Source organism: Bubalus bubalis, chromosome 3, assembly GCF_019923935.1.
Source record: "Bubalus bubalis isolate 160015118507 breed Murrah chromosome 3, NDDB_SH_1, whole genome shotgun sequence".
NCBI classification, from domain to species: Eukaryota; Metazoa; Chordata; class Mammalia; order Artiodactyla; family Bovidae; genus Bubalus; species Bubalus bubalis.
This window is the reverse complement of record NC_059159.1, coordinates 48,989,245-49,013,576: the sequence shown is the minus strand read 5'-3', so window position 1 is coordinate 49,013,576 and position 24,332 is coordinate 48,989,245. Positions and strand designations below refer to the sequence as shown.

The 24,332-nt window shown below is 42.0% G+C and overlaps 1 protein-coding gene across 8 annotated transcripts in view; it reads right to left on the bottom strand.

Moving 5' to 3' along the window:
* LOC102412535 (WAP four-disulfide core domain protein 3) overlaps positions 1-23,410 on the bottom strand; it is a 28,469-nt gene extending 5,059 nt beyond the window's left edge. For 5 of the 8 annotated variants that reach the window (XM_006048050.4, XM_006048051.4, XM_045164957.1 and 2 more), the window contains exons 1-7: positions 23,252-23,410; positions 18,682-18,783; positions 16,251-16,352; positions 15,220-15,321; positions 12,765-12,866; positions 11,744-11,845; positions 4,679-4,786 (exon numbers count right to left, since the gene is read on the bottom strand). In XM_006048050.4, the coding sequence (XP_006048112.4) occupies positions 4,679-4,786; positions 11,744-11,845; positions 12,765-12,866; positions 15,220-15,321; positions 16,251-16,352; positions 18,682-18,783; positions 23,252-23,339 (706 nt within the window). In that variant the 5' untranslated portion in view covers positions 23,340-23,410. The remainder of the gene's footprint in view (positions 1-4,678; positions 4,787-11,743; positions 11,846-12,764; positions 12,867-15,219; positions 15,322-16,250; positions 16,353-18,681; positions 18,784-23,251) is intronic. The other 3 variants (XM_045164958.1, XM_006048052.4, XM_006048053.4) reach the window with 3 other exon arrangements.
* Positions 23,411-24,332: the final 922 nt, after the last annotated feature.

Below are 24,332 nucleotides of genomic sequence, written 5' to 3'. Positions count from 1 at the left end.
CCCCTGTGGCTTTGAGAAACCAATCTGATGTGGTCACCAACTCACTGCCAGTGAGTTTGGCTGGGAGACCTTGGCTTGGGGTTCTGGACAGAGGCCCCCAGGCCCGACGGGAGGAGAGTTCAGGTCCCAGGTTTCCAGCTCCTGGCTCCTGTCTCGAGGATGGTCTAACCTGCACATCCTAATTCTCTGGTCTGGTGGGACTGTTCTATGAACGAGCTCATCTCCTGTAAGATTTCCAGAGCTTTGCCATTAAGGGAAGAGAAGAACAAGTAATCCCTGTGAAAGCTCTGCAAGTTGAGCCTGTGCGCTCACACCAGCTTCCTGCAGCATCTATTTATTATCCAGGATAGACTTGTCATCTGAGATGTGGAGTTTCTTACACAAAGAAAGTCATCTGAGAGAAGAAGCTGATCCGTATCCAACAGAGTATGTGTCAAAGCTGAATCTCATCTGTTCCTTTCCAGTTTTTATTCCATTTCCCTCTTCTGGGTGACCTGAATTAAATTAGCCAGGTTTAGAGAATCCCAGGGACGGGGGAGCCTGGAGGGCTACCGTTTATGGGGTTGCACAGAGTCGGACATGACTGAAGCGACTTAGCAACAGCAGCAGCAGCAGCAGAGGGATAAAAGGTATAAGTGGACTGAACACTAAGATTCCTTTTGCTTGTCCCAGCTCCCATGAGTTCAGGCACAGGGTGGCCCCATGCAAGGAGTCACTGGTTATCTGAGCACATATGCTTTGCCAGAAGTTTATACTGTGAAAATGTGTTAAGGAAACCTAACTCAAAATCAGAGTGGGGATGGGAGGAGAGTTTGGGGGAGAATGAATACATGTATATGTGTGGCTGAGTCCCTTTGCTGTCTACCGTAACATTGCTAATCAGCTATTGTGTTGTGTTAATTGCTCTGTCCTGTCTGACTCTGCAAGTCCACGGACTATAGTCCTCCAGGCTCCTCTGTCCATGGGATTCTCCAGGCAAGAATACTGGAGTGGGTTTCCATGCCCTCCTCCAGGAGATCTTCCCAACCCAGGGATCGAACCCAGGTCTCCACATTGCAGGCAGATTCTTTACTGTTTGAGCCACCTGGGATTCCAATCAGCTATACTCTAATATAAAATAAAAAGTTCAGAAAACAAATAAAGTGCGGAAACCACGAAGGGAGAGCTCGCACACAGGTACCACTCAAGGCAGCTTGTATTCTCCAGCAGGAAAGAGGAAGATTTCCTGTTGGCTGGCAACTGGGAGCCGCCCTTGCCTGTAGCCAATGAGAAGCCACCACCACTTCAGACTCTCACTTTCCTCCAATGAACTTCTGTTCAAAACAACCCTTCCCAACTTTCTCCTGTCCTCTATAAAAATGCTGCTGTCCTTTGCTCTCCTGACTTGCCTCTAGTTTACCACACTTTTCTTGTCTCTAATTCTAAATCCTCTGCTATTCTCAAAAAAACTTGATTGTGCTGGCTGAATTGCTTACCATTTTCTTGTAAAAGGCTGACAATACTGTATAAATTCATATATTTCATTTAGTCCTTTTAGTAACAGAGATATCATTTTCTGGGTTTCCTTGATGTGGAACTGAGGGTAATAAAATATTACATACGGGCTTCTCTGGTGGTGCAGTGGATGGGCGTCTGCCTGTCAATGCATGAGATATGGGTTCTTATCCCTGGTTGGGGAAGATCCCACATGCGATGGAAAACTAAGCCCATGCGGCACAGCTGCTGGGTCTGTGCTCCAGAGCCCAAAGCCACCTCTAATGCACCGGTGTGCTGCAGCTACCGAAGCCTGAGCACCGAGAGCCCCTGCTCTGCAACAAGAGCAGCCACGCCAATGAGAAGCCCACACACCACAGCGGGAGGAAGCCCGTGCAAAGCCAGGAAGACCCAGCGCAGTCAAAAATAAAATGAATAAATAAATGAATTTTTTTTTTTTTAAATTACATACCTTTCCCCAGTGTCCCCAGAACAACATTTTGAAAAAAATTCCTAATTGCATGAAGTGTTGCCTCTTACTGACAGTGTTTCCTATTACTCCATTCTTTTCCCTATTGTTACTTTTTTTTTTTTTTAGAAAGTATGTGCTATGGTCAGGACCAAATACAGATCTACATTAGCTCATTGAGCCATCACCATATGCTCTGACATAGGTGTTGACCCACATAACAGCAGAGGAACTTGAAGTTAAGCAGCTTGCTCTGAACCCCACATTGGTGAGCTGCAGAGGTAGAATTTGAAGTTTCTGGAGCCTTGCCCTCCACCTCCCTCTATGCCAAGAAAGGACCTGGAGTCAATCCTGACTCAGCCACTCACTGGCTTTATAACCATGAGCAATTCACAGTCACTTAGACCCAAGAAACTTCAGTTTCTTCATGCAGTATAATAAGGGGGTATGTAAAATCTAGTGAGAAGAACCAGCATTGAAGTATTGCTTAGAATAGCAACAGTAAACAAAATCCCACCTGATATGTCCACTAGAAGGTGATTTACTGAGGTGATGTAGTATGTTCTATATGGTGGGATAGACGAAATTTAGTTAAATAAATAAATTTATTGAATTAATAATTAAATATGTGAAATAAAGTAAAATTAACTATATTAAGTGTTTACAGTGAAAGATGCTCCCATAAAACTTGAGTGACAGAAAAGTATGGGGTGACTTTTGGGGGTTAAAAATATAATAATGGTAAATATTATTAATAATTAATAAATGCAAATAATAAGTATAATGCTGTAGAAATGTTCATTATTTTCTAGGCAGTCAAAATATTATGATTATATAAGCATTGTGAGAGAGCTTATTCTTAGGTAGATTGATAAGGAGTTCAGGGCTCTCCAGGAGGAGAAAAGGACAAACTTTTTTTTTTTTACATTTCTGTGTCTTAGTCACATAAGATGTTTTTTCTTAACCTCTAAGATGTTATTTCTCCTCTATTTCTCCTAAGACTAACTTTCATTAAGCCCAGAGCTAATGGCTTTTTTGGGGGCTCCAAAATCACTGCAGATGGTGATTGCAGCCATGAAATTAAAAGATGCTTGTTCCTTGGAAGAAAAGTTATGACCAACCTAGGCAGCCTATTAAAAAGCAGAGACATTACTTTGCCAACAAAGGTCCGTCTAGTCAAAGCTATAGATTTTCCAATAGTCATGTATGGATGTGAGAATTGGACCATAAAGAAAGCTGAGTGCCAAAGAATTGATGCTTTTGAACTGTGGTGTTGGAGAAGACTCTTGAGAGTCTCTTGGACTGCAAGGAGATCCATCCAGTCCATTCTAAAGGAGATCAGTCCTGGGTGTTCTTTGGAAGGACTGATGTTGAAGCTGAAACTCCAATACTTTGGCCACCTGATATGAAGAGCTGACTCATTTGAAAAGACCCTGATGCTGGGAAAGATTGAGGGCAGGAGGAGAAGGGAATGACAGAGGATGAGATGGTTGGATGGCATCACCAACTTGATGGACATGAGTCTGAGTAAACTCTGGGAGTTGGTGATGGACAGAGAGGCCTGGCATGCTCTAGTCCAAGGGGTCGCAAAGAGTCGGACAGGACTGAGTGACTGAACTAAAAGGTTACACAACACAACAGAACATCTGGCTTAAGGGTATGTTTTTTCTTAAGCTCTGTACTGATGATTACATAAAACAACATATCTTGCTTGAGGACATGTTTCTCCTTAACAAAAACCTTCTGACTGATCCTGTTCTTTTAAGATGCCTGTTGTGGGAGTGAGTCTGGTAAGACCTTTCTATTGTTAGTAACCAATGCAAAAAAGTATATAAAGCCCCACCCAAACTAGTAAGTAGGACACTCTATCCGCTTCTGATGTCTGTGTCAGAAGATTTCCCTATCACTTTTTCACTGTAATAAAACTCTGCTACACAAAAGCTGGAGAAGGAAATGGCAACCCACTCCAGTACTCTTGCCTAGAGAATTCCATGGACTGAGGAGCCTGGTGGGCTACAGTCCATGGGGTTGCAAAGAGTCGGACATGACTGAGCGACTTCACTTTCTACACAAAAGCTGAGTGATCAAGCTTTGTCTCTGGCCCTGGATCGAAATTCTCTCCTATGGACGCCACAAATCTGACACCGTTCACCATAAGCTATCAATTGTTCAGTCACTAAGTCATGTCCAACTCTTTTTGACTCCATGGACTGTAGTCCGTCAGGCTGCTCTGTCCTGGGATTTCCCAGGTAAGAATAGTGGAGTGGGTTGCCATTTCCTTCTCCAGGGGTTTCTCCCAGACCAGGGATCAAACCTGTGTATTCTGCATTGGGAGGCAGACTCTTTACCACTGAGACACCAGGGAAGTCATAAAAGCATACCATACATATATATATATGTAAAAAAATTATATCATAATCATAGTGTGTATATACATATGCACACACACTTATATAGGCTCATCATTAGTTTCTTATTTTTATATAATGAGTATGACTTGTAAAAAAAAAAAGGAAATGATTAAGGGTCTTTTTAAGGGATCTTTATTGATGAGATACTGGGCACCTGGCCCTCTGACCTGTTTTCCCCCTATAAGGGCAAGAGTGGAGGAAGGGGCCCCAAGAACGTTGATGGGTTTCTGTCTCATTTCTGATCAGCAGCACAGTTTTGAAAAGGCCAGGCAGGGCTAGCCCTGGCACACCTGGTTAGGGAACCAGGCAGGGCTCTTCGTCTTACCTATTGATGCTTCGGGTGCGGGGGAGCAGACCCGGTTACAGCCTTCGCTGACGCACTGTCTTCCGGCTCCACAGTCCCGATCTCTGAAGCACTGGAACTCACAGATGCCTGCGAGAGAAGATGCATCAGAAACTTAAGTCTCAGAAGCAGGTACTAGGAAGGGGCTGCAGCAGAGAATAAAGGGAACCCTTCTTAAGAGGCAGCATCTGCGTTTTATCACTTTAACAAAAGTTCACAATCTATATAGAACTTTTCAGCTTAAAGACTGCTTTCACAATGTACATGACATAACAGAGATGATATTATTCAGAGACGCTGATCCCACGTATCTTTTTGTTCCTGATTCTTCCTAGTTTCTGGCTTTCCAATCCGCACCCACAACCACCACCTCATGGAGTCAATGGCAACCCCTACTTTGTGGGGAAGGCACACCAGCCTGAAATAAAAAGGCCAGGGCCTGGCAGTGAGTTTTGAATTAGGTTTTGTTGAATTAGACAACAGGCTCTGCTGAGAGAGAAAAGATTTTCTAAATTTCAGAAGTGCCTCTTTGCTTATACAAGGCTTAGAAATCTGAGCAGAGAGAAGACGCTGGAGATTATGTGAGTTCTCATCCCATAGAAAATAGGAAAGTCCTTCTGGTCAATGAGGAAGAGAGGGTAAGGAAGTGGGTATCAGAAAGGAAGGAGAGAGTGGGAAGACAGAGAAAGAGGGAGGGAGAAAGAGGAGGAGAAAGGGAGAAAATATTTATGGAAACAAACATAAACTTGACCTTTTTGTTTTACTCCTAAGAAATATATTCTACAGGAAACATTTCCACTGATGGACAAAACTATAAAATCACGTTCATTATACCATCCTGGGCAATAGCAAAAAAAAATGTCAAGCAAATAAAACGACCATCAAATGGTAACTGGTTAAATGAATTAAAGTAAATGTATTCACTGCTGCTGCTAAGTCACTTCAGTCGTGTCCGACTCTGTATTCACTAGTCATCATATAATCCTAAAATTATGAAATCTATCTGTGTGGACATGGCAAAATGTCCACAACTCATGTTAAATTGTAAAAGACATATATTCATGCAGGGCTTCCCTGGTGGCTCAGATAGTAAAGAATCTGCCTGCAATGTGGGTTCAATCCCTGGTTTGGGAAGATCCCCTGGAGGAGGGCAGGGCAACACGCTCTAGTATTCTTGCCTGGAGAATCCCCGTGGACAGAGGAGCCTGGCGGGCTACAGTTGAGAAGAATCAGACACAACTGAGCGACTAAGCATAGCACAGCACATATGTCATGCATGATAGGATACTTAATACAAGAGAATAGGATATATGCTAATTTATGCAACTGGAGGCCACAATAGAGGGCTTATGCTAATTTCAGTATGGTTCACAGAGAGACCCAGGCTGTCTCTCATTGTCTATGTGGCTACAGGTAAGTCTTTTCATTACTGTAAGCCTTGGTTCCCTCATTTGTTTAACAATATCCGTTACTACTTCTGAGATTTAAAAGCAACAATCTCAGAACATGCCTGGAAAATAGCAGGAACTCAGAATTTGATGTTTCTTCCCACAGTGACTATGTATCTGTCAAGGAATCAGTTAATGCATGAGGTTGGTAAATCCTTCCAGACACCAAGTATCGTCAAATAGTAGACGCTGCAAGTTTTCAAACACATGTGGAAACTACTGTACTCAATAAATTACTAAACAGTTTAATAGCATCACTGAGTTAACTGGATAATCAACCAATGTGGACTGCCTGACACTTTTTACATAATTACAGTGTCCTCATGGGGCAATTTTGAACATTTGAATCCAAACACTTTAAAGTGTTCAGGTCTCTAGGTTGGACTGAAGGCTTGTTAATTGTCCTCCAAACAGAGACCAAGGTGAAAACAGGGGAGGGCCCATGGCAGGGCTGGGATTTCATTGGAGATTTTTGGACTCCGGATATCCTGGTTTTCCACAATCACATGAGAGTGATGCTCCCTTTCCATGAAGGGCATCTTCTGAAACGGCGCATAAGTGGCTCCCATACTGCCAGGGTCTTTTTCTACCATTTAGTGAGCCCTTGTTATTGTGCCGGTTCTAGGCAAGTGACTCACATCTGTGATCTCATTTATTTGTCACAAGATCACTAGCAGATGGGCCTTCTTAATGTACAGAAACCGAAACTCTGGGAGCTTGAGTAACTTCCACAAGACCCCAGAGCTAGAAAAAAGCAGACACAGAGTCTGAGACACCCAAATCTTTCAAAATAAAGATTTGAAGAGAAGCTTCCTCGTTACCACTGCCACCTCTCTGTAGCACTAACATCTGTGTTCACCCACGAACCAGGATGGGAGGACAGCCCCAGAAAGCTGCTTCTATCAGAAGACCTTCTCAGGATGACCTGTGGATCCTGACTAAGGGAAGGGAGGGGAGCTGTGGAGGAAGGCAGGCAGCCAGCAAGACGTGGGGAAATCCCACTGGGACAGGGCTCGCTTGCTGCAGTTGGGACTTTCAGAACAGAACACACCATATGACAGATGCGGGTCCTTTCTATTCAGCGTTCTGTGCCTTGAGGAAATGAAGAAAGAGACAGAAGTGGTGACTCTTGCAGGAGTTCCTCTTGCAGGGAGGCTGTAGAAAAGTGTTCAGGGTTTTTCAAGTAGAGGACACCAGCTTTGCCATGTATTAACAAGTCACATAACTTTTCTGACCTCAAACTTCTATGTCTAGGAAATGAGTGTGACAGGACAGCTTAAAAAGATGTTATGAGGAATCAAGGCACTCACACTTCCCCCTCATCCACTCCACCCAGGGCTGCCATGTATGGTTTTACAGGTTGTGCACTGCACAATTATGTCCGGTGACAGGATGAGCAGGACTATAATCCATCCCATCTTCATCCTGAAGCCTTCCACCTGGGCACTGCCTCCACCCAGAGAGAAGGGCAATTTTTCCACATGGATAAAGGTATTTGGTCACCAAACTGAGCACCCACTGGACTCTGACCACCATAAGAGGCCTTTTTCTCATTCTCCCAGAGGTGACATTTGAGCTTGTGGTGATTTCCATCCATCCTTAGTGGCCCAGCCAAAAGCCAAGTGGATGTCTGTCTGTGCGAATGCTCCCTCCTGACCAAGGGAGCCTCAGGGAAGGCGTATATCTGGCACTCACCCTTCACTTGTTTCTGGGCTACCATTTATTGAGCACTGACTAAGTGCCAGGCACCTGGCTGCATATTTAGCACAGTCTCACTTAATCCTTAGAATCACCCTGTGAGATAGGACTATTATCCTTGTTTTAGCATGAGTAACTTGCAGCCATCTCAGAGCTGGGAAAAGGAAGGGCCAGGGTTTGAATGTGGTCTGTGTGACTGCAAGCCTCCTTGTTACCCTCTACTGCTGTGAAGGCTCTCTGGAGCTAGCAGCCGTGTTCTCATGTGAGCTGGGACAATGATGTCAGCCCCAGGACTAGCCTTCCCCATCAGAAGCCCCGGGGCCTCCTGTCCTAGCTCCGCAGAACGGGGCTGTGCGGGTCAGGAGGGGAGTCCCAGGGGAAGTCCCATCAATCAGCCAGACCTGGGGAAATACCCACCCTGGGACAGAGGCGGCTGCTCCAGTTCACCTTGCAGAGAACAGGACAAGAAGATCTGAGCAGGAAGGAGATTAAGCGGGCAGTGTGGCCATGAGAATGAGACAGAGTGTGGCCAGCAGCTGCCACGCCAGGGACACACACTTGTGGCCACTTCATGCAAAGATGCAGGGTGGTTTTTTTCCTTATAGTGTGAATGTGGAGGAAAATACAGGCCACGTGGATAATGTCCCTTCCTTGTTACTTTGGGTGATCAGCTGGGAAGTACTCTGGCATTGGATATGAAGAGTCGCTGCCGTTTATCAACTGCCTGATATAGGAGGAGCACATACTCTCCCTAAAGCCCAGTTTCCAAGCACTTGAAATGCGGATAATAAGATTTGCTTCTTGAAGGTGTAATGAAAATAAAATGCAAAGGTGAGGTCTACAGACATTTCTACCTTATCCGCCTTAGCCAGCACCATGTTATGATTGCAGAGGTTATGCAATGGTCAGTGGCAGCCAGCAGATGGCGCCACGGTAGCTCACACTACAGACCTAGCTCCCGAGCCAGGCGCCCCGGCATCGCCCTTCCTGAAGCGGGGACAACAGCTGGGGGCGCTGTTAAGGCACCCCTTGGTGTCACTGTCTGCAGTGTGAGCCAGGTGACTTAAAGAAGAGGGTGGGCACAAATCACGGTAAAACGAGAAAGAGGAACAAAATATATTTGGTTCATTTTTAAGTTTCCTCATCTGGAAAATGGAGGTGAGGTGAATACCTACATCTTTCATACCTAAAGTTCTCAAGATTAAACAAAAGAATGAACTTTGAAAAGACCTGACATAGAGGGTTGCCAAATATGGGCTTTCCCCTCTTTTCCTTTTCTTTGGGATGCCAACTTATTGCAAAGAATCATTGAAATAATCCCTAAGAACCGTATCTCATAAACATCACTCATGTTGTTTTAAAATTGCATGTAGGGACTTCCTTGATGGTTCAGTGGTTAAGACTCCATGCTCCCAATGCAAGGGACCCAGGTTCGTTTCCTGGTCAGGGAACTAGATCCCACATGCTGCAACTAAGACCCAGCACAGGCAATAAATATGTATTAAAAAAAATCATAAAAAAATTGCATGTAGTTTAAAACAATAAACTCATATGAAATTATTATCACTGTCAAACGGTGAAAACTTAAAACTATATGCAGCATTTTAAAGTCCATGAAACTTTTTGACCTAAACAATACATCCTTGGAAAAGCAAATTAGCCAAGTGTGTTTGAATTAAAAAAAACAAGCCAACATACGTGCCCTTTGAGTCAGCAATATCACTTCTAGGAATGTTTCCTAAGGAAAGAATCAAGTTATACACGTAAAGATTTAGTTCCAAGGGGATCCTTTGATAAAAAAGTATTAGAGAAGTTGAAAAGCCCATTGATTAAGGATTAGTAAACAAAATGTGGTATATGTACAATAAAAATACTTTGAAGTCTTTAAAAAAAATAAAGTTGTATAACACATGTCCACACTTGTGGCAAACTATTCACTACATATTATTGAGTGTTAACAGATAAAGGAAATTTAAAAAATATATTTGTGGAGGGTGATGCCATGATTATTTGGCACCATACCTCCTGAATATATATGTGGAAGAATATGAATGTACATGTAACTCTGTTTATCTCCAGGTAATAAGAGTATAGGCACATCTTTCACCAGTTTGTTTTGTGCAGGCATGCTAAATTGCTTCAGTCCTGTCCTGCTCTTTGCGACCCTACGGACTGTAGCCTGCCTGACTCCTCTGTCTGTGGGATTCTCCAGGCAAGAATACCACCTCCAGGGTATCTTCCCAATCCAGGGACTGAACCTATGTCTCTCATGTCTCCTGCACTGGCGGCCGGGGGAATGGGGGGCGGTTCTTTACTACTAGCACCACCTGGGAAGCACAATTTGTTCTGTAGTTCCTGCCTTTTCTGCAGTAAGTATGTATTTCACGTGAAAAATTAAGATTCAGTAGTGGTCTATGGAGAGAGTCTATGAAATTGCTATATGCTTTGGCAATCCACCTATTAAAAATCAGGGAGGAAAGAACATACAAAAAGCAGAGTAAGCTTGGTAAGTAACTTAACTTGATTCAGGGGAAATGAAAGGATGTTGCTTAAAATCAGCTGCTGGGGGCAGAAGAGTGGAGAGGAAGGAAAGGAGGAAATTAGCTAATTTTATTATATGTCTGTAACTCATAGTAAGAAACCTATAGATGATAATTAAAAAAAGAGGGGGACCAAAGAGAAGACTCTTGAGAGTCCCTTGGACTGCAAGGAGATCAAACCAGTCAATACTAAAGGAAATCAACCCTGAATATTCTTTGGAAGGACTGATGCTGAAGCTGAAGTTCCAACACTTGGGGTACCCGGTGTGAAGAGTCAACTCATTAGAAAAGACCCTGAGTCTGGGAAAGATTGAGGGCAAGAGGAGAAGGGGGTGACAGAGGATGAGATGGTTGGATGGCATCACTGACTCAATGGACATGAGTTTGAGTAAACTCTGGGAGATAGTGAAGAACAGGGAAGCCTGGCGTGCTGCAGTCCATGGGGTTGCAAAGAGTTGGACACAACTCAGCAACTGAACAATAGCAAAGGTAGTACTCTAAGGTCTTGGTATAAGGTAACTATCAGAACAAAACCCATAAAGCTTTCTAAATGCAAAGCATGCAGTAAGAGACAGGGAAAAGGAGAGACAGATGACACAAATAAAATAGGCTATATAATCAATGACTATATACCTGATAAATACATTCACAACAGTAAATAAAATACCAACCAAAAAAGGTAAGATAAACCTCATGTATCTCTTTCAGAGATGTATATAGAAATAATATGCAATAAAATGATGTCTGGAATTTCCTTGAAAATATCAGGGGATGAGGGGAGGCGGGTGGGATTAGATTTGAAAGAAGGATGACCATATGTTGATAATGGTTGAAGCTGGGTGATGGGTACACGGTCTATCATTCCACAATGTGTCTGCTTTGTGTGAAGAATTTCCCAAAATACAAACTGACACTGAAATCTGCTTAGGAACATTCAAAACACCTTAATGAGTAAAAAAATGTGCAATCACTAACACATCCATAGAGAGAGTAAGTGTGGAAAGATTAACAATGATGTTTCTCTGGGTGATGATACTGTGGGTGTCATTTATATGGTTACATAGTTTTAGATGTAGAGTCTTGTTTTGCACCCATAAATATATATTTGGGGGGGAGGGGATAAAAAGAAGAGTTGTTCCTAAAAAGAAGTGCCCAGGCTGAAAAAAGTTGAGAATTATGGAATGCAATGAGATCGTGATTGAAGACTCCCAAAAATCTCCTTTTTAAAAATATTTTATGATGAAAGCTTTCAAAACCATACTCAAGAGTTAATTGCTATTGAACAACTGTTGAAAGGTTGGGCAGAACAAAGCATATATTCCTGCTGAGACCAGGACATAGGGCAGGGCACTCAGCCTTACTTGCTTGTGGGGCTGGTGAGCACACGTGGCCACACCCATTGCTGACGCACTTCTCTCCTGCCGCGCAGTCCCGGTCTCCTTGGCACTGCTCCACACAGACACCTTCACGGTCAGAAAAGACTGGGTTGAGACTCTTAAGCTAAATAAATTCTTATAAATGACCATAACATAAAAACAGCTGCGTATACTTAGATCTAGGACTTTGCTGTTTAGATATGATCTCACATAGAACCTCATCTGACCCTAACAGCAAATAATAGCTGAGGTATTTGCAGGGGTATTTGGAGAAATGCCTTAGGACTGAAGTCTTAGGAAAGAAAGACACAAGGAAAGTAGGTTAATGGTAACCCCAATGATCTTTAACCAGTAGGTTTTATTTTTGGTGTTTCATAGATGAGGCTGTTGAGAGATTGGCTGGTCCATGGCAGAGTTGGGACTTGAAGTTCGGTTGAAGTTCAACCGGACTTCAAGTTCGGTTCTTTGCCTTTAAAGCACATGTGCCTTTTCCTATACAATTCAGTGAAATTAACCTTGAATATAGAGTTGAGCCCCTAAAGGTCCAGAAATTATTTCTGATGCAAGTAGAGGATTTACTGGATTCTAATCCCTAAAAAAGGTCTCAATGTGACTTTTGATACTCATAGAGACAGAATTTAAAGATGGAGGCAGCCCTGGAAGCTGCATCAAAACCTTTGGCAAAAGAACAATGTCTCAACCAACAATCACATCACCACCACCAAGAGAATTCTCACTGTGGGTCCTGCCGCAGGGTTGACCTGCTTCTGCCCCCCTCACGATTCATCTCCTCACTTTTATCACCTGTAACTGGGTGACTGATGTATGGCCTGGGCAAGTGAAGAGAGTCTGGACTAGACAAGTGACTCCAGACACAGTGATTATCATAAACACCTCAGGCATTCCAGTGTGTTTCTCTGGATGACCACACAATTGTGCCAGATCAGATCACGTCCTGCACTTAACTCTTCCAGGACAGAGCAGGGTGCAGAGAGTCAGGACTCACCTACACTCATCAGCGGGGAGCAGATTCGCCGACAGCCGTCCTGGATGCACTGTTTTCCTCTCCCACAATCCCTGTCTTCTCTGCACTCGCTGCTACAGATGGCTGATGAGCGGAAATATGTGGTTAAAAGCTCTTCTCTTACAATCTCAGAATAAATACTTCAAATGCCTTTACAATATCATTCAAAACCCATCAATTCCCTAGAAATACATCTATCCAATTATGTGCAGAAAACTACACGATATGACAAAGAAAAAAAAATTAACTATCATAAATGCAGACAGATGTCATGTTCATGGATAAAAAGATACAGTGTTTTAAAGACATCAGTTTCTTACCAAATAGAAATTTAATACGGTCCCAGTCAAAATTGTAAAAGGATTTGTCACAATATAGACAAGCTGACTCTGAAATTTTATACTAAAGTTCATCAAAATCAACAATTATCCAGATAGGAATCGAGATAAGTTTAGCAAACTTGCAGGACTGAAATGTGGTTGGATGAACTGGGCTCTCTGTATGAAAAAAAAGACACCTTGTCTCCTACCTCACACCACACAACAAATCTGTTCAAGTGAGTTATAGATCTAAGGGAAAGGTAAAGCAATAAAGCTTCTAGAAAATGCTATAAAAGATAGCTTCAGGACCTTGGGATAGGCAAATATTTCTTAAATTTTACAGAAATATTACTGAGCATGAAAACAGATAGGTAGATGGAATCTCATTTAAATTAAATCTCATTCAATCTTCATTGAATGACAACATTAAGACAGAGAAAAGACAAGCCTCATTGAGAGAAAATGTTTATAATACACATATACAACAAACAGTTTGGATCCGGAGTTCCTTACAAGTCAATAGTAACAATTTATAAACTAAGAGAAAAATGGGGAAAAGGATTCAGCAGACACTTCATAAAGGAGATAATTAGAAGTTGTGAGACGAAAATAATGTCAGATTCTTAGAAGGTGGTTTTAATTGTGCAGATTAGCATAGTTTTTGACCTTCTAGAATCTCCCCTTAAAAACAGAGCAATCAAAATAGCACAATTCAAAACACATAGACAACAGATCTGTAGAACAAGATATCCCCTCAGCCTCCAGAATGTGAGTGGGTGGAAGGAGACAAAACACCACCCTCCACCAGACCAATGAGGTGTCTGCATCTGTGCAGAAATCCAAGGAAAGCGATGAGGTGACTGGTGGAGAAGACTGGGGACATCATTCCTGCGAGAGCTTCCTAAGGAACCCACTAGAGGTTGACTGTCAGCCTACCAAAGTACTGGTGAGATATGAAAATTGGGACTAGTAAGGTCATTAAATACATACTTACAGAAGAGTTAAGACTTAATAATATGAAGAGACTCTATGAACCCTCTATATGCTGTGACAATAGACTTATTAAATATCAGGAAGGACAAAGGAAAGAACACATGAAAAGCAGAGTAAGCTTGATAAGTACCTTAACATGATTCAGTGCAAATGCAAGGATATTGCTTAAACTTAACTGCTGGGGATAGGGAAGTAGGGAGGAAGGAAAGAAGGAAATGAGCTAATTTTATTATGACTATTACTCATAGTAAGAAATCTATAGGCAATAATAAATAAAGGGTGGGGACCATGGTTAGTGCTCTAAGGTCTTGATATAAGGTATCTATTAGAACAAAAACATAAAGCTTTCTAAATGCAGAACATATAATAAGAGAGAGGGAAAGGGATAGACAGGTTGCAGAAATAAAATAGGTTATATAAGGAAAGACTATGTGTCGAATAAATACATTTACAAGAGTAAATAAAATAACAACCAAACAGATAAGATAAACCTTATACATCTCTTTTAGAGCTATATGTAGAATTAATATGTGATAAAATAATGCCTGGAATCTGAAAATACCAGAGATGGGGGAATGGGTGGGGTTAGACATGAAGGAAGAAAGACCACACGTTGACAATGGTTGGGTGACGGGTACATGGTGTATCGTTCTACCAATCTGTCTGCTTTGTACATAGATTTCCCATAATAAAAAGTTGAAACTGAAATACACTGAGGGAAGGCTAAATATCTTAATGAGTTAAAAATGTGCAATCACTAACATGCCATACACATGGACAGAGTAAGTGTGGAATGACCAACAGTGATGTTTCTCTGGGCAAAGGGAGTGTGGGTACCATTATTTGTTTCTATAGCTTTGGTTGTAGAGTCTTAACTTTCCAACCATAGATATATATTTGGGGAGTGGTAAAGTGACTGTGCTGGAAAAAACTGAGAAGGACTAAATGCACGGTACCGTGATGAAGGAGTTCAAAGAACACCCTATCCTTTGAATGTTTTATGTTGAAAACATTCAAAACCATGCTCAAGATAAATTACTGTTGAACATCTGTTGAAAGGTTGGGAAGGATCAAGTACATAGTCCTTTTAAGCCCGGGAATTCGGGCAGGGCGCTCAGCCTTACTTGCTTGTGGGGCTGGTGAGCACACGTGGCCACACCCATTGCTGACGCACTTCTCTCCTGTTGCGCAGTCCCGGTCTTCTCGGCACTGCTCCACACAGACACCTTCACGGTCAGAAAAGACTGGGTTGAGACACTTAAACTAAAGAAATGCTTATAAATGACCATGACATAACAATAGCTGCGTATACTTTGATCTAGGACTTCGCTGCTTAAATATGATATAACATAGAACCTCATCTGACCCTTCCAGCAAATAATAGCTGAGGTATTTGCAGGGGTATTTGGAGAAATGCCTTAGGACTGAAGTCTTTGTAGGAAAGAAAGATGCAAGGAAAGCAGGTTAATGGCAACCCCAATGATCTTTAACCAGTAGGTTTTATTTTTGGTATCTTATAGATGAGGCCATTGAGAAATTGTCTGGTCCATGGCAGAGTTGGGGCTTGAAGTTCGGTTGAAGTTCAATCGGACTTCAATTCTGGTTCTTTGCCTTTAAAGCACATGTGCCTTTTTCTATACAATTCATTGAAATTAACCTTGAATATAGAATTGAGCCCCTAAAGGTCCAGAAATTATTTCTGATGCAAGTAGAAGATTTACTGGATTCTAATCCCTAAAAAAGGTCTCAATGTGACTTTTGATACTCATAGAGACAGAATTTAAAGATGGAGGCAGCCCTGGAAGCTGCATCAAAACCTTTGGCAAAAGAACAATGTCTCAACCAACAATCACATCACCACCACCAAAAGAATTCTCACTGTGGGTCCTGCCGCAGGGTTGACCTGCTTCTGCCCCCCTCACGATTCATCTCTTTCCAGCTCACTTTTATCATCTGAACCTGGGTGACTGATGTATGGCCTGGGCAAGTGAAGAGAGTCTGGACTAGACAAGTGACTCCAGACACAGTGATTATCATAAACACCTCAGGCATTCCAGTGTGTTTCTCTGGATGACCACACAATTGTGCTAGATCAGATCACGTCCTGCACTTAACTCTTCCAGGACAGAGCAGGGTGCAGAAAGTCAGGACTCACCTACACTCATCAGCGGGGAGCAGATTCGTTGACAGCCGTCCTGGATGCACTGTTTTCCTCTCCCACAATCCCTGTCTTCTCTGCACTCGCTGCTACAGATGGCTGATGAGCGGAAATATGCGGTTAAAAGCTCTTCTCTTACAATCTCAAAATAAATACTTCAAATGCCTTTACAATATCATTCAAAACCCATCAATTCCCTAGAAATACATCTATCCAATTATGTGCAGAAAGGTACATGATACGACAAGAAAAAAAAATTAACTATCTTATAAATGCAGAGAGATGCCATGTTCTTGGATGAAAAGACAGGGTGTTTTAGAGATATCAATTTCTTCCCCAAATTGAAATTTAATACAGTCTCAGTCAAAATTGTAGAAGGATTTGTCACAAAAATAGACAAACTGACTCTGAAATTTTATATGAAAGTTCACCACAACCAACAATTATCAAGATAAGAATCAAGATAAGCTTAGCAAACTTGCAGGACTGAAATGTGGTTGGATGAACTGGGCTCTCTGTATGAAAAAAAAGACACCTTGTCTCCTACCTCACACCACACAACAAATCTGTTCAAGTGAGTTATAGATCTAAGGGAAAGGTAAAGCAATAAAGCTTCTAGAAAATGCTATAAAAGATAGCTTCAGGACCTTGGGATAGGCAAATATTTCTTAAATTTTACAGAAATATTACTGAGCATGAAAATAGGTAGGTAGATGGAATCTCATTTAAATTATGAAGTTTTCTTCATTGAATGACAACATTAAGATAGAGAAAAGACAAGCCTCATTGAGAGAAAATGTTTATAATACACGTATACAACAAACAATTTGGATCTGGAATTGCTTACAAGTCAATAGTAGGAATTCATATCCCAAGAGAACAAAGGGGAAAAGGATTGAGTATACACTTCATAAAGGAGATATTTGGAAGTTGTGAGTCAAAAATAATGTCAGATTCTGAGAAGGTGGTTTTAATTGTGCAGATTGGCATAGTTTTTGACCTTCTAGAATCTCCCCTTAAAAACAGAGCAATCAAAATAGCACAATTCAAAACACATAGACAACAGATCTGTAGAACAAGATATCCCCTCAAACTCCAGAATGTGAGTGGGTGGAAGGAGACAAAACACCATCTTCCACCAGACCAATGAGGTGTCTGCATCTGTGCAGAAATCCAAGGAAAGCGATGAGGTGACTGATGGAGAAGACTGGGGACATCATTCCTACGAGAGCTTCCTAAGGAACCCACTAGAGGTTGACTGTCAGCCTACCAAAGTACTGGTGAGATATGAAAATTGGGACTAGTAAGGTCATTAAATACATACTTACAGAAGAATTAAGACTCAATAATGTTCATGAAGAGAGTCTATGAACTATTTGCTGTGACAATGTACCTATTAAATATCAGGAAGGACAAAGGAAAGAACATATGAAAAGCAGAGTAAGCTTAACAAGATCCAGTGCAAATGCTTAAACTTAACTTCTGGGGATAGGGAATTGGAGAGGAGTGAAAGATGGAAATGAGCTAATTTTATTATGACTATTACTCATAGTAGGAAATCTATAGGCAATAATAAAAAAAAGGGTGGGGACCAAGGGAAGTACTCTAAGGTCTTGATATAAGGTATCTGTTAGAACAAAAAACAGAAAGCTTTTTAAATGCAAAACATATAATAAGAGAGAGGAAAAGGGATAGACCGGTTACACAAATAAAATAGGTTATATAAGGAAAGACTATGTGTCGAATAAATACATCTACAATAGTAAATAAAATAACAACCAAACAGGTAAGATAAACCTTATACATCTCTTTTAGAGCTACATGTAGAATACATGTAAAATGTGATCAAATAATGCCTGGAATCTGAAAATAACAGGGATGGGGGAAGTGGGTGGGATTAGACATGGAGGAAGAATGACCACAGGTTGATAACGGTTGGGTGACAGGTACATGGTCTATCATTATTCCAATCTGTCTGCTTTGTACATAGATTACCCATAATAAAAAGTTGAAACTGAAATGCGCTGAAGGAATGCTAAATATCTTAATGAGTTAAAAATGTGCAATCACCAACATGTCCATACACACGGACAGAGTAAGTGTGGAATGACCAACAGTGATGTTTCTCTGGGCACAGGGAGTGTGGGTACCATTTTTTGTTTCTATAGCTTTGGTTGTAGAGTCTTACTTTCCAACCATAGATATATATTTGGGGAGTGGTGAAGTGACTGTGCTGGAAAAAACTGAGAAGGACTAAATGCACGGTACCGTGATGAAGGAGTTCAAAGAACACCCCATCCTTTGAATGTTTTATGTTGAAAACATTCAAAACCATGCTCAAGATAAATTACTATTGAACATTTGGTGAAAGATTGGGAAGGACCAAGTGCATAGTAGCCCAGGAATTGGGAGGAGCACTCAGCCTTACTTGCTTCCGGGGCTGGTGAGCACGCGTGGCCACACCCATTGCTGACGCACTTCTCTCCTGCTGCGCAGTCCTGGTCGTCTTGACACTGCTCCACACAGACCCCTTCACGATCAGAAAAAACTGGGTTGAGACACTTAAATACCATGATTATTTATGTTGTAAATGACCATGACCTAATAACATCAGGATACACTTTGATCTAGGTCTTCATTGTTTTAACATGAACCCACAGAGAACCTCATCTGACCCTTTCATCAAATAATATCTGAAGAATTTGCAGGAATATTTGGATTTAAATTTAGGGACATTTCCTTTTAAAGCACATGTCCCTTTTGCTATACAAGTCAGTGAAATTAACCTTGAATACAGAGTAAAGCTCCTAAAGGTCAAGAAATTATTTCAGATGAGAATTTATTGGATTCAGATCCCTGAAAAAGTCTCAGTGTGGCTCTTTGATACTCCTAGAGACAGAGTTTAAAGACGGAGGCAGCCCTGGAAGCTGATCAAAGACTTCAGCAAAAGAATAACGACTCCATCACGAATCACATCACCACCACCGAGAGAATTCTTACTGTGGTTCCTGCCACAGGGTGACCTGCCTCTGCCATCCACATTATGAATCTCCTCCAATCTCACTTTTATACTCTGTAAATGGAGGTTGTCTGGTGTTGTGGTTTGAGCAAGTGAAGAGAGGCTAGACTAGATGAGTGACTCCCAAATGTGGCTGATGATAACAATCATCTTTACAATGAATTACAGATAGTAGGACCTGTTCAGGCCTAATTACTCAGCTTCTCCAGGGTTGCGCCTGTACACGTATATTTTAATGAGGGCTCCAGCTGATGCTGATGCTGAGATGGACTAGAGATTCTTCCAGAGCTAGTGTGTCTGACATTTTAGGATTTCATCAGCCTTTGCCAATTTGTGGAGGAAGGTTGGGGACCACAACTCTTTGTCAATATCCAACCACTCATTCATTTGCTCATGGTTCATTTACTCATTCATTCATTTCCCTTGTTTCTAATTCATTAGCTTATTCTAAGAAAAATGTCAACTCTGTGTAAGGAACAGGACTAGATGTTTCAAGAAGGCAGATTAAAACTAGGATGGGAAATCAAGTTTGCTCTGAATAACAACAGGTCACAGCTATGCATGTTAAACTATGCATGTTTAATAGTAAGTGACATGAGAAAGGGACTGCAAAGACTAGATAGGAGTGGTTTAGTGATTACTGTGGTAGAGAATTAGCTGGGATTTGAACTCACAAATACAATCACACACATTGACAAAGACCATCCAATGGGGAAAGAATGGTCTTTTCAATAAATGGTGCTGAGAAGATGGACATCCACACGCAAAAGAATAAATTGGGATTACTGCCTCAAATCATATGTATACATACATACCTATAGTATGGGCTTCCCTGGTGGCTCAGACAGTAAAGAATCTACCTGCAATTTGAGAGACCTGGACTCAATCCCTGGGTCAGGAAGATCCCCTGGAGAAGGGAGTGGCTATCCATTCCAGTATTCTTGCCTGGAGAATTCCATGGACAGAGGAGCCTGTTGGACTATAGTCCATGGAGTCACAAACAGTCAGACACAACTGAGTGAGTAACACACACCCATACAATATACACACACATATGCACAAATTCACTCAAAATGGATCAAAGACCTAAATGTAGGAGTTAAAACTATAAAGCTCGTAGGAGGAAACATAGGTATAAATCTTTGTGACCTTGGATTGGGCAATGGTTTCTTAAATACAACAACCAAAACAAAAGCAAAAAAAGAGGCATATAAGTTGGCCCTCAAAAAATTAAAATCTCTTGTGCATTAAAGAACATTGTCAAGAAAACGGAAAGAAAATCCACAGAGTGGGAGAAAATATTTGCAAATCATATGTCTGATAAGGGTCAAATATCTAAAACATGCTTCTGAGGTGTCTCAGTGGTGAACAGTCTGACTACAGTGTAGGAGACATGGGTTGGTTCCCTGGGTTAGGAAGATCCCCTGGAGACGGAAATGGAAATCCACCCTAGTACTCTTGCCTGGGAAATCCCATGAACAGTGGAGCCTGGTGGGCTATAGTCCATGCGGTTGCAAAAGGGTCGGACACATCTTAGCAACTAAACAATGACAGCAATCCAGAATATATAATGAATTCCTACAACTCAGCAAGAAAAGGACAAACCCTCCCATCTTGCAAAGGGAGGGCTTGAATAGACATTTCTTGAACAGATTACATACAAATGAACATTAAGCATATGAAAAAGCACCCAATATCATTAATCACTGCTGCTGCTGCTGCTGCTGCTAAGTCGCTTCAGTCGTGTCCGACTCTGTGCGACCCCATAGACGGCAGCCCACCAGGCTCCCCTGTCCCTGGGATTCTCCAGGCAAGAACACTGGAGTGGGTTGCCATTTCGAAATGCAAATTGAAACCACAGTGAGGTATCACGGTAAGATATCCCACAATCACTATGATGGCTATAATTAACAGTCAGGTGTCAACAAGTGTTGGAAAGGATGTGGGAGGGATGAGAACTCTCACAGATTGATGTTGGGTACACTGGTGCAGGCTCTGTGGAAAGCAGAGTTTGGCAGTTCCTCAAGAAATTAATCACAGACTTGCCACATGACTCAGCAATTCTACTCCTTGCAAATCCACCCGAGGGAACTGAAAGCATGTTCACACAAAAATTTATACACAAATGCTCATAGCAGCATAACTTGCTTACTAGCCACAAAGTAGAAATAACACAAATGTCCATCAACTGATGAATGTATAAATCATACCTGGCAGAGCTATACGATCCAGCCATAAAAAGGAATGGAGTACTGGTAGATGCCACAATTTAGATAAACTTTGAAAATGTTGAAGAAGCCAGACACAAAAGCCCACATTGTTATATAATTTCTTTTAGAAATTATATGATATGAAATATCATATAATATTTCTAGATTATATCATATCATATTTCTAGATATGAAATATCTAGAATAGAAAAATGCTTCAAAAATGGAAAGTGGATTAGAAGGGGGTGGGGGGTAGGGAGGAAAGAACAGGGAGTTTGACAATGGATATGGGCTTTCTTTAGGGGGTGATGAGTGGTCTGCAATTAGATGGTGGTGATGGCTGAACAATGTTGTGAATATACTAAAAACCACTGAGTGGTACACCTTAAAATGGCAAATTTTACCTCAGTAAACACACACAAGCAAACACAGAGCTTGAGACCTCAGACAGCCTGATTTAATTGGTCCAGCCGAGGGTCTTGGCATTGGTCTTTTTAATACACTTCTGGGGTGATTCTAAAGTATTGGCAGAGCCTCTTCCTACCCAAAATGTGGTCTGTAGGCCAGAGTCATCAGCATCACTTAGAAGCTTGTTAAGAATGCAGAATTTTGGACCCCATCCCAGACCTGAATCACAGTCTGCAGTTTAACAGGATCCTTGGGTAATTCCTGTCATATTAAAGTTTGAGAACTACCACACTAGTCTAGAAGAACTGAGTGTGTCCATTATGTTTATGATGTAAATAGTATACTGGGGCTTTCAAGGATTGAGGAGATTTCCACAGTCCGGGGTTGGGGAGGTTGTCACATAACAGAACATATTTACATGTTGAAGAAATCAATTGCCTGATTAGAGCTGCACTTTGGGAAGAATAATTTCACACTCAAGCATAGAGTTGGCTGGAATTCAACACACAACATGTGTTTTAGAGGAGAAAGAGTTCCAAGAGTAATGCAAGGGTCCAGGTATGTAACTAGGGTGGTGGCAATCAGATTGCAAAGGCTATAAGAGAAACTGTGAAAGAAGATTTGACAAAGTCTGGTCATTGATTATATGGGGGGAGCAAGACAGCCAGAGAAATCACCTTTGGCTGTGGAAGTGTAGGAAAAGAAAGCCAAAAGCACAGAAAAGGGAGAGCAAAGAGAAGCCGTGGAAGAGTGTTTCAGATTAAAAAATCGTGAACAATGTCAGATTCTGCAGAAATACCAAGGAGGTTGACTATTCAAGAAAATTATTAGATTGTCAACCAGGAAGATATTGATGCTTTGGGAGAGTGAAGTCGGGGGATAACTGATGGAGGAGGGTTGTTGGTGGTGATTGTCGTGGTGGTGGTGGTTGAAGTGATATAAGAAAGGCTCAGGTGTGGTTGGTAACTGTCAAGAAAGACAGAAAACAGAAGTGGGTTCAGAAGCATGTTTCTCAACAATGCAGAAATGTATTTGTTTTAGGTAGAAGCAAATGGAGAGAAGAGGGTGGAGATGCTGGGAACAGACCCAGAAGCTGATGGAGCAGAGTCAGAGGAGGAGGTGAGGGCAGTGCAAGTGGAGAGGTTGGCCTTTGGAGAGAGGGAGAGAGGAGGTCGGCAGACACAGAGGGATGCTGGCGTGGGGACTTTTGGGGAAAATTAAAGCGTGCCTCAGCGTCTCCTCATGTGGACTGTTCTCCATGTTTATCCATCCCCGTTCCATCCCCTCTTTAGATTGCACAGGACAGTCCTAGATTTTCCACTTTCTGACTCTCTTGTTCTGAGAGGTGGGACGAGACTTACCAATTGCCTGGAGTCTTGTGTTGAGGGTGAGGAGACTGGCCAGGAGGAAGAGACCACCCAACTTCATGTTGCTAGTTGAGGACATCATGCGCAGACGAGGCACATGTGCGAGGCCCAGGCAGCTGAGATTTATACGCTGCTGGACAGAGAGCCTGGCCTGCGTTCAAGGAACGTTTAGGAAACTTGAAACTTGGACCTCTGCCAAGCAGCTGACTTTGCTAGGGAAAAAAGAACCAAAAAAAAAAACCCAAAAAAAAACCCTCACAAACTCTGTGTGGTGTTGGGCAATGTTTGTTTTCCAAGCAAGTTCTTTGAGACATGGTTCTTAGTGTAATTAAAAAAAAAAAAATCTATCAGATGAGAAAGCAAGAGAAGTAAGGGCGGGTGAAGAAGACAGTGATAAAAGGTAGATGAATATAGATAGAGAGATAGACAGATATATAGAAGCCACGCCATGCCAAGTGGCTGCAGTTGTGTCTGACTCTTTGCTGCCCCATGGACTGTAGCCCACCAGGCTCCTCTGTCCATGGGATTCTCCAGGCGAGAATACTGTGGTGGGTAGCCATTTTCTCCTCCAAGAGATCTTCCCAATGCAGGGACGGAACCAGAGTCTCATGCACTGCAGGCAGATTCTTTAGCATATGAGCCACCACGGAAGCTCAAAGATAGAAGAGGTAACTCAACAACCTCTGTGTGCAAGGTGCTTTCCTCTTTAAGCATCACAACTGAGGTACCACAAGGTTAAACCTCAAGCTTGCTTGAGGTTACAGAGCTACTAAATGGGGTTCAGACTCAGATATTATTGGGTTCATATTTCATGACTCCTTTCCTATAACCCTCTGTCTCTGCATCAGCACCTGGGTCTAAATATTGTATTGCATCATATGATACTGTTAAGTGACCCATCTTTCTCCTTCTTCCCTAAAGGTGGTGCTAAATATTTGTGCATCTATATGCTTGTAGATGTATGTGGATGTGGTGGAACAATAACATCTCAAGTAGTACCAGCACTCACCTCCTCTTAGGAATAACAGAGTGAGTTGGGGGATTTGGGTACTCAAGAGGTCTTTAGTGTCAACTG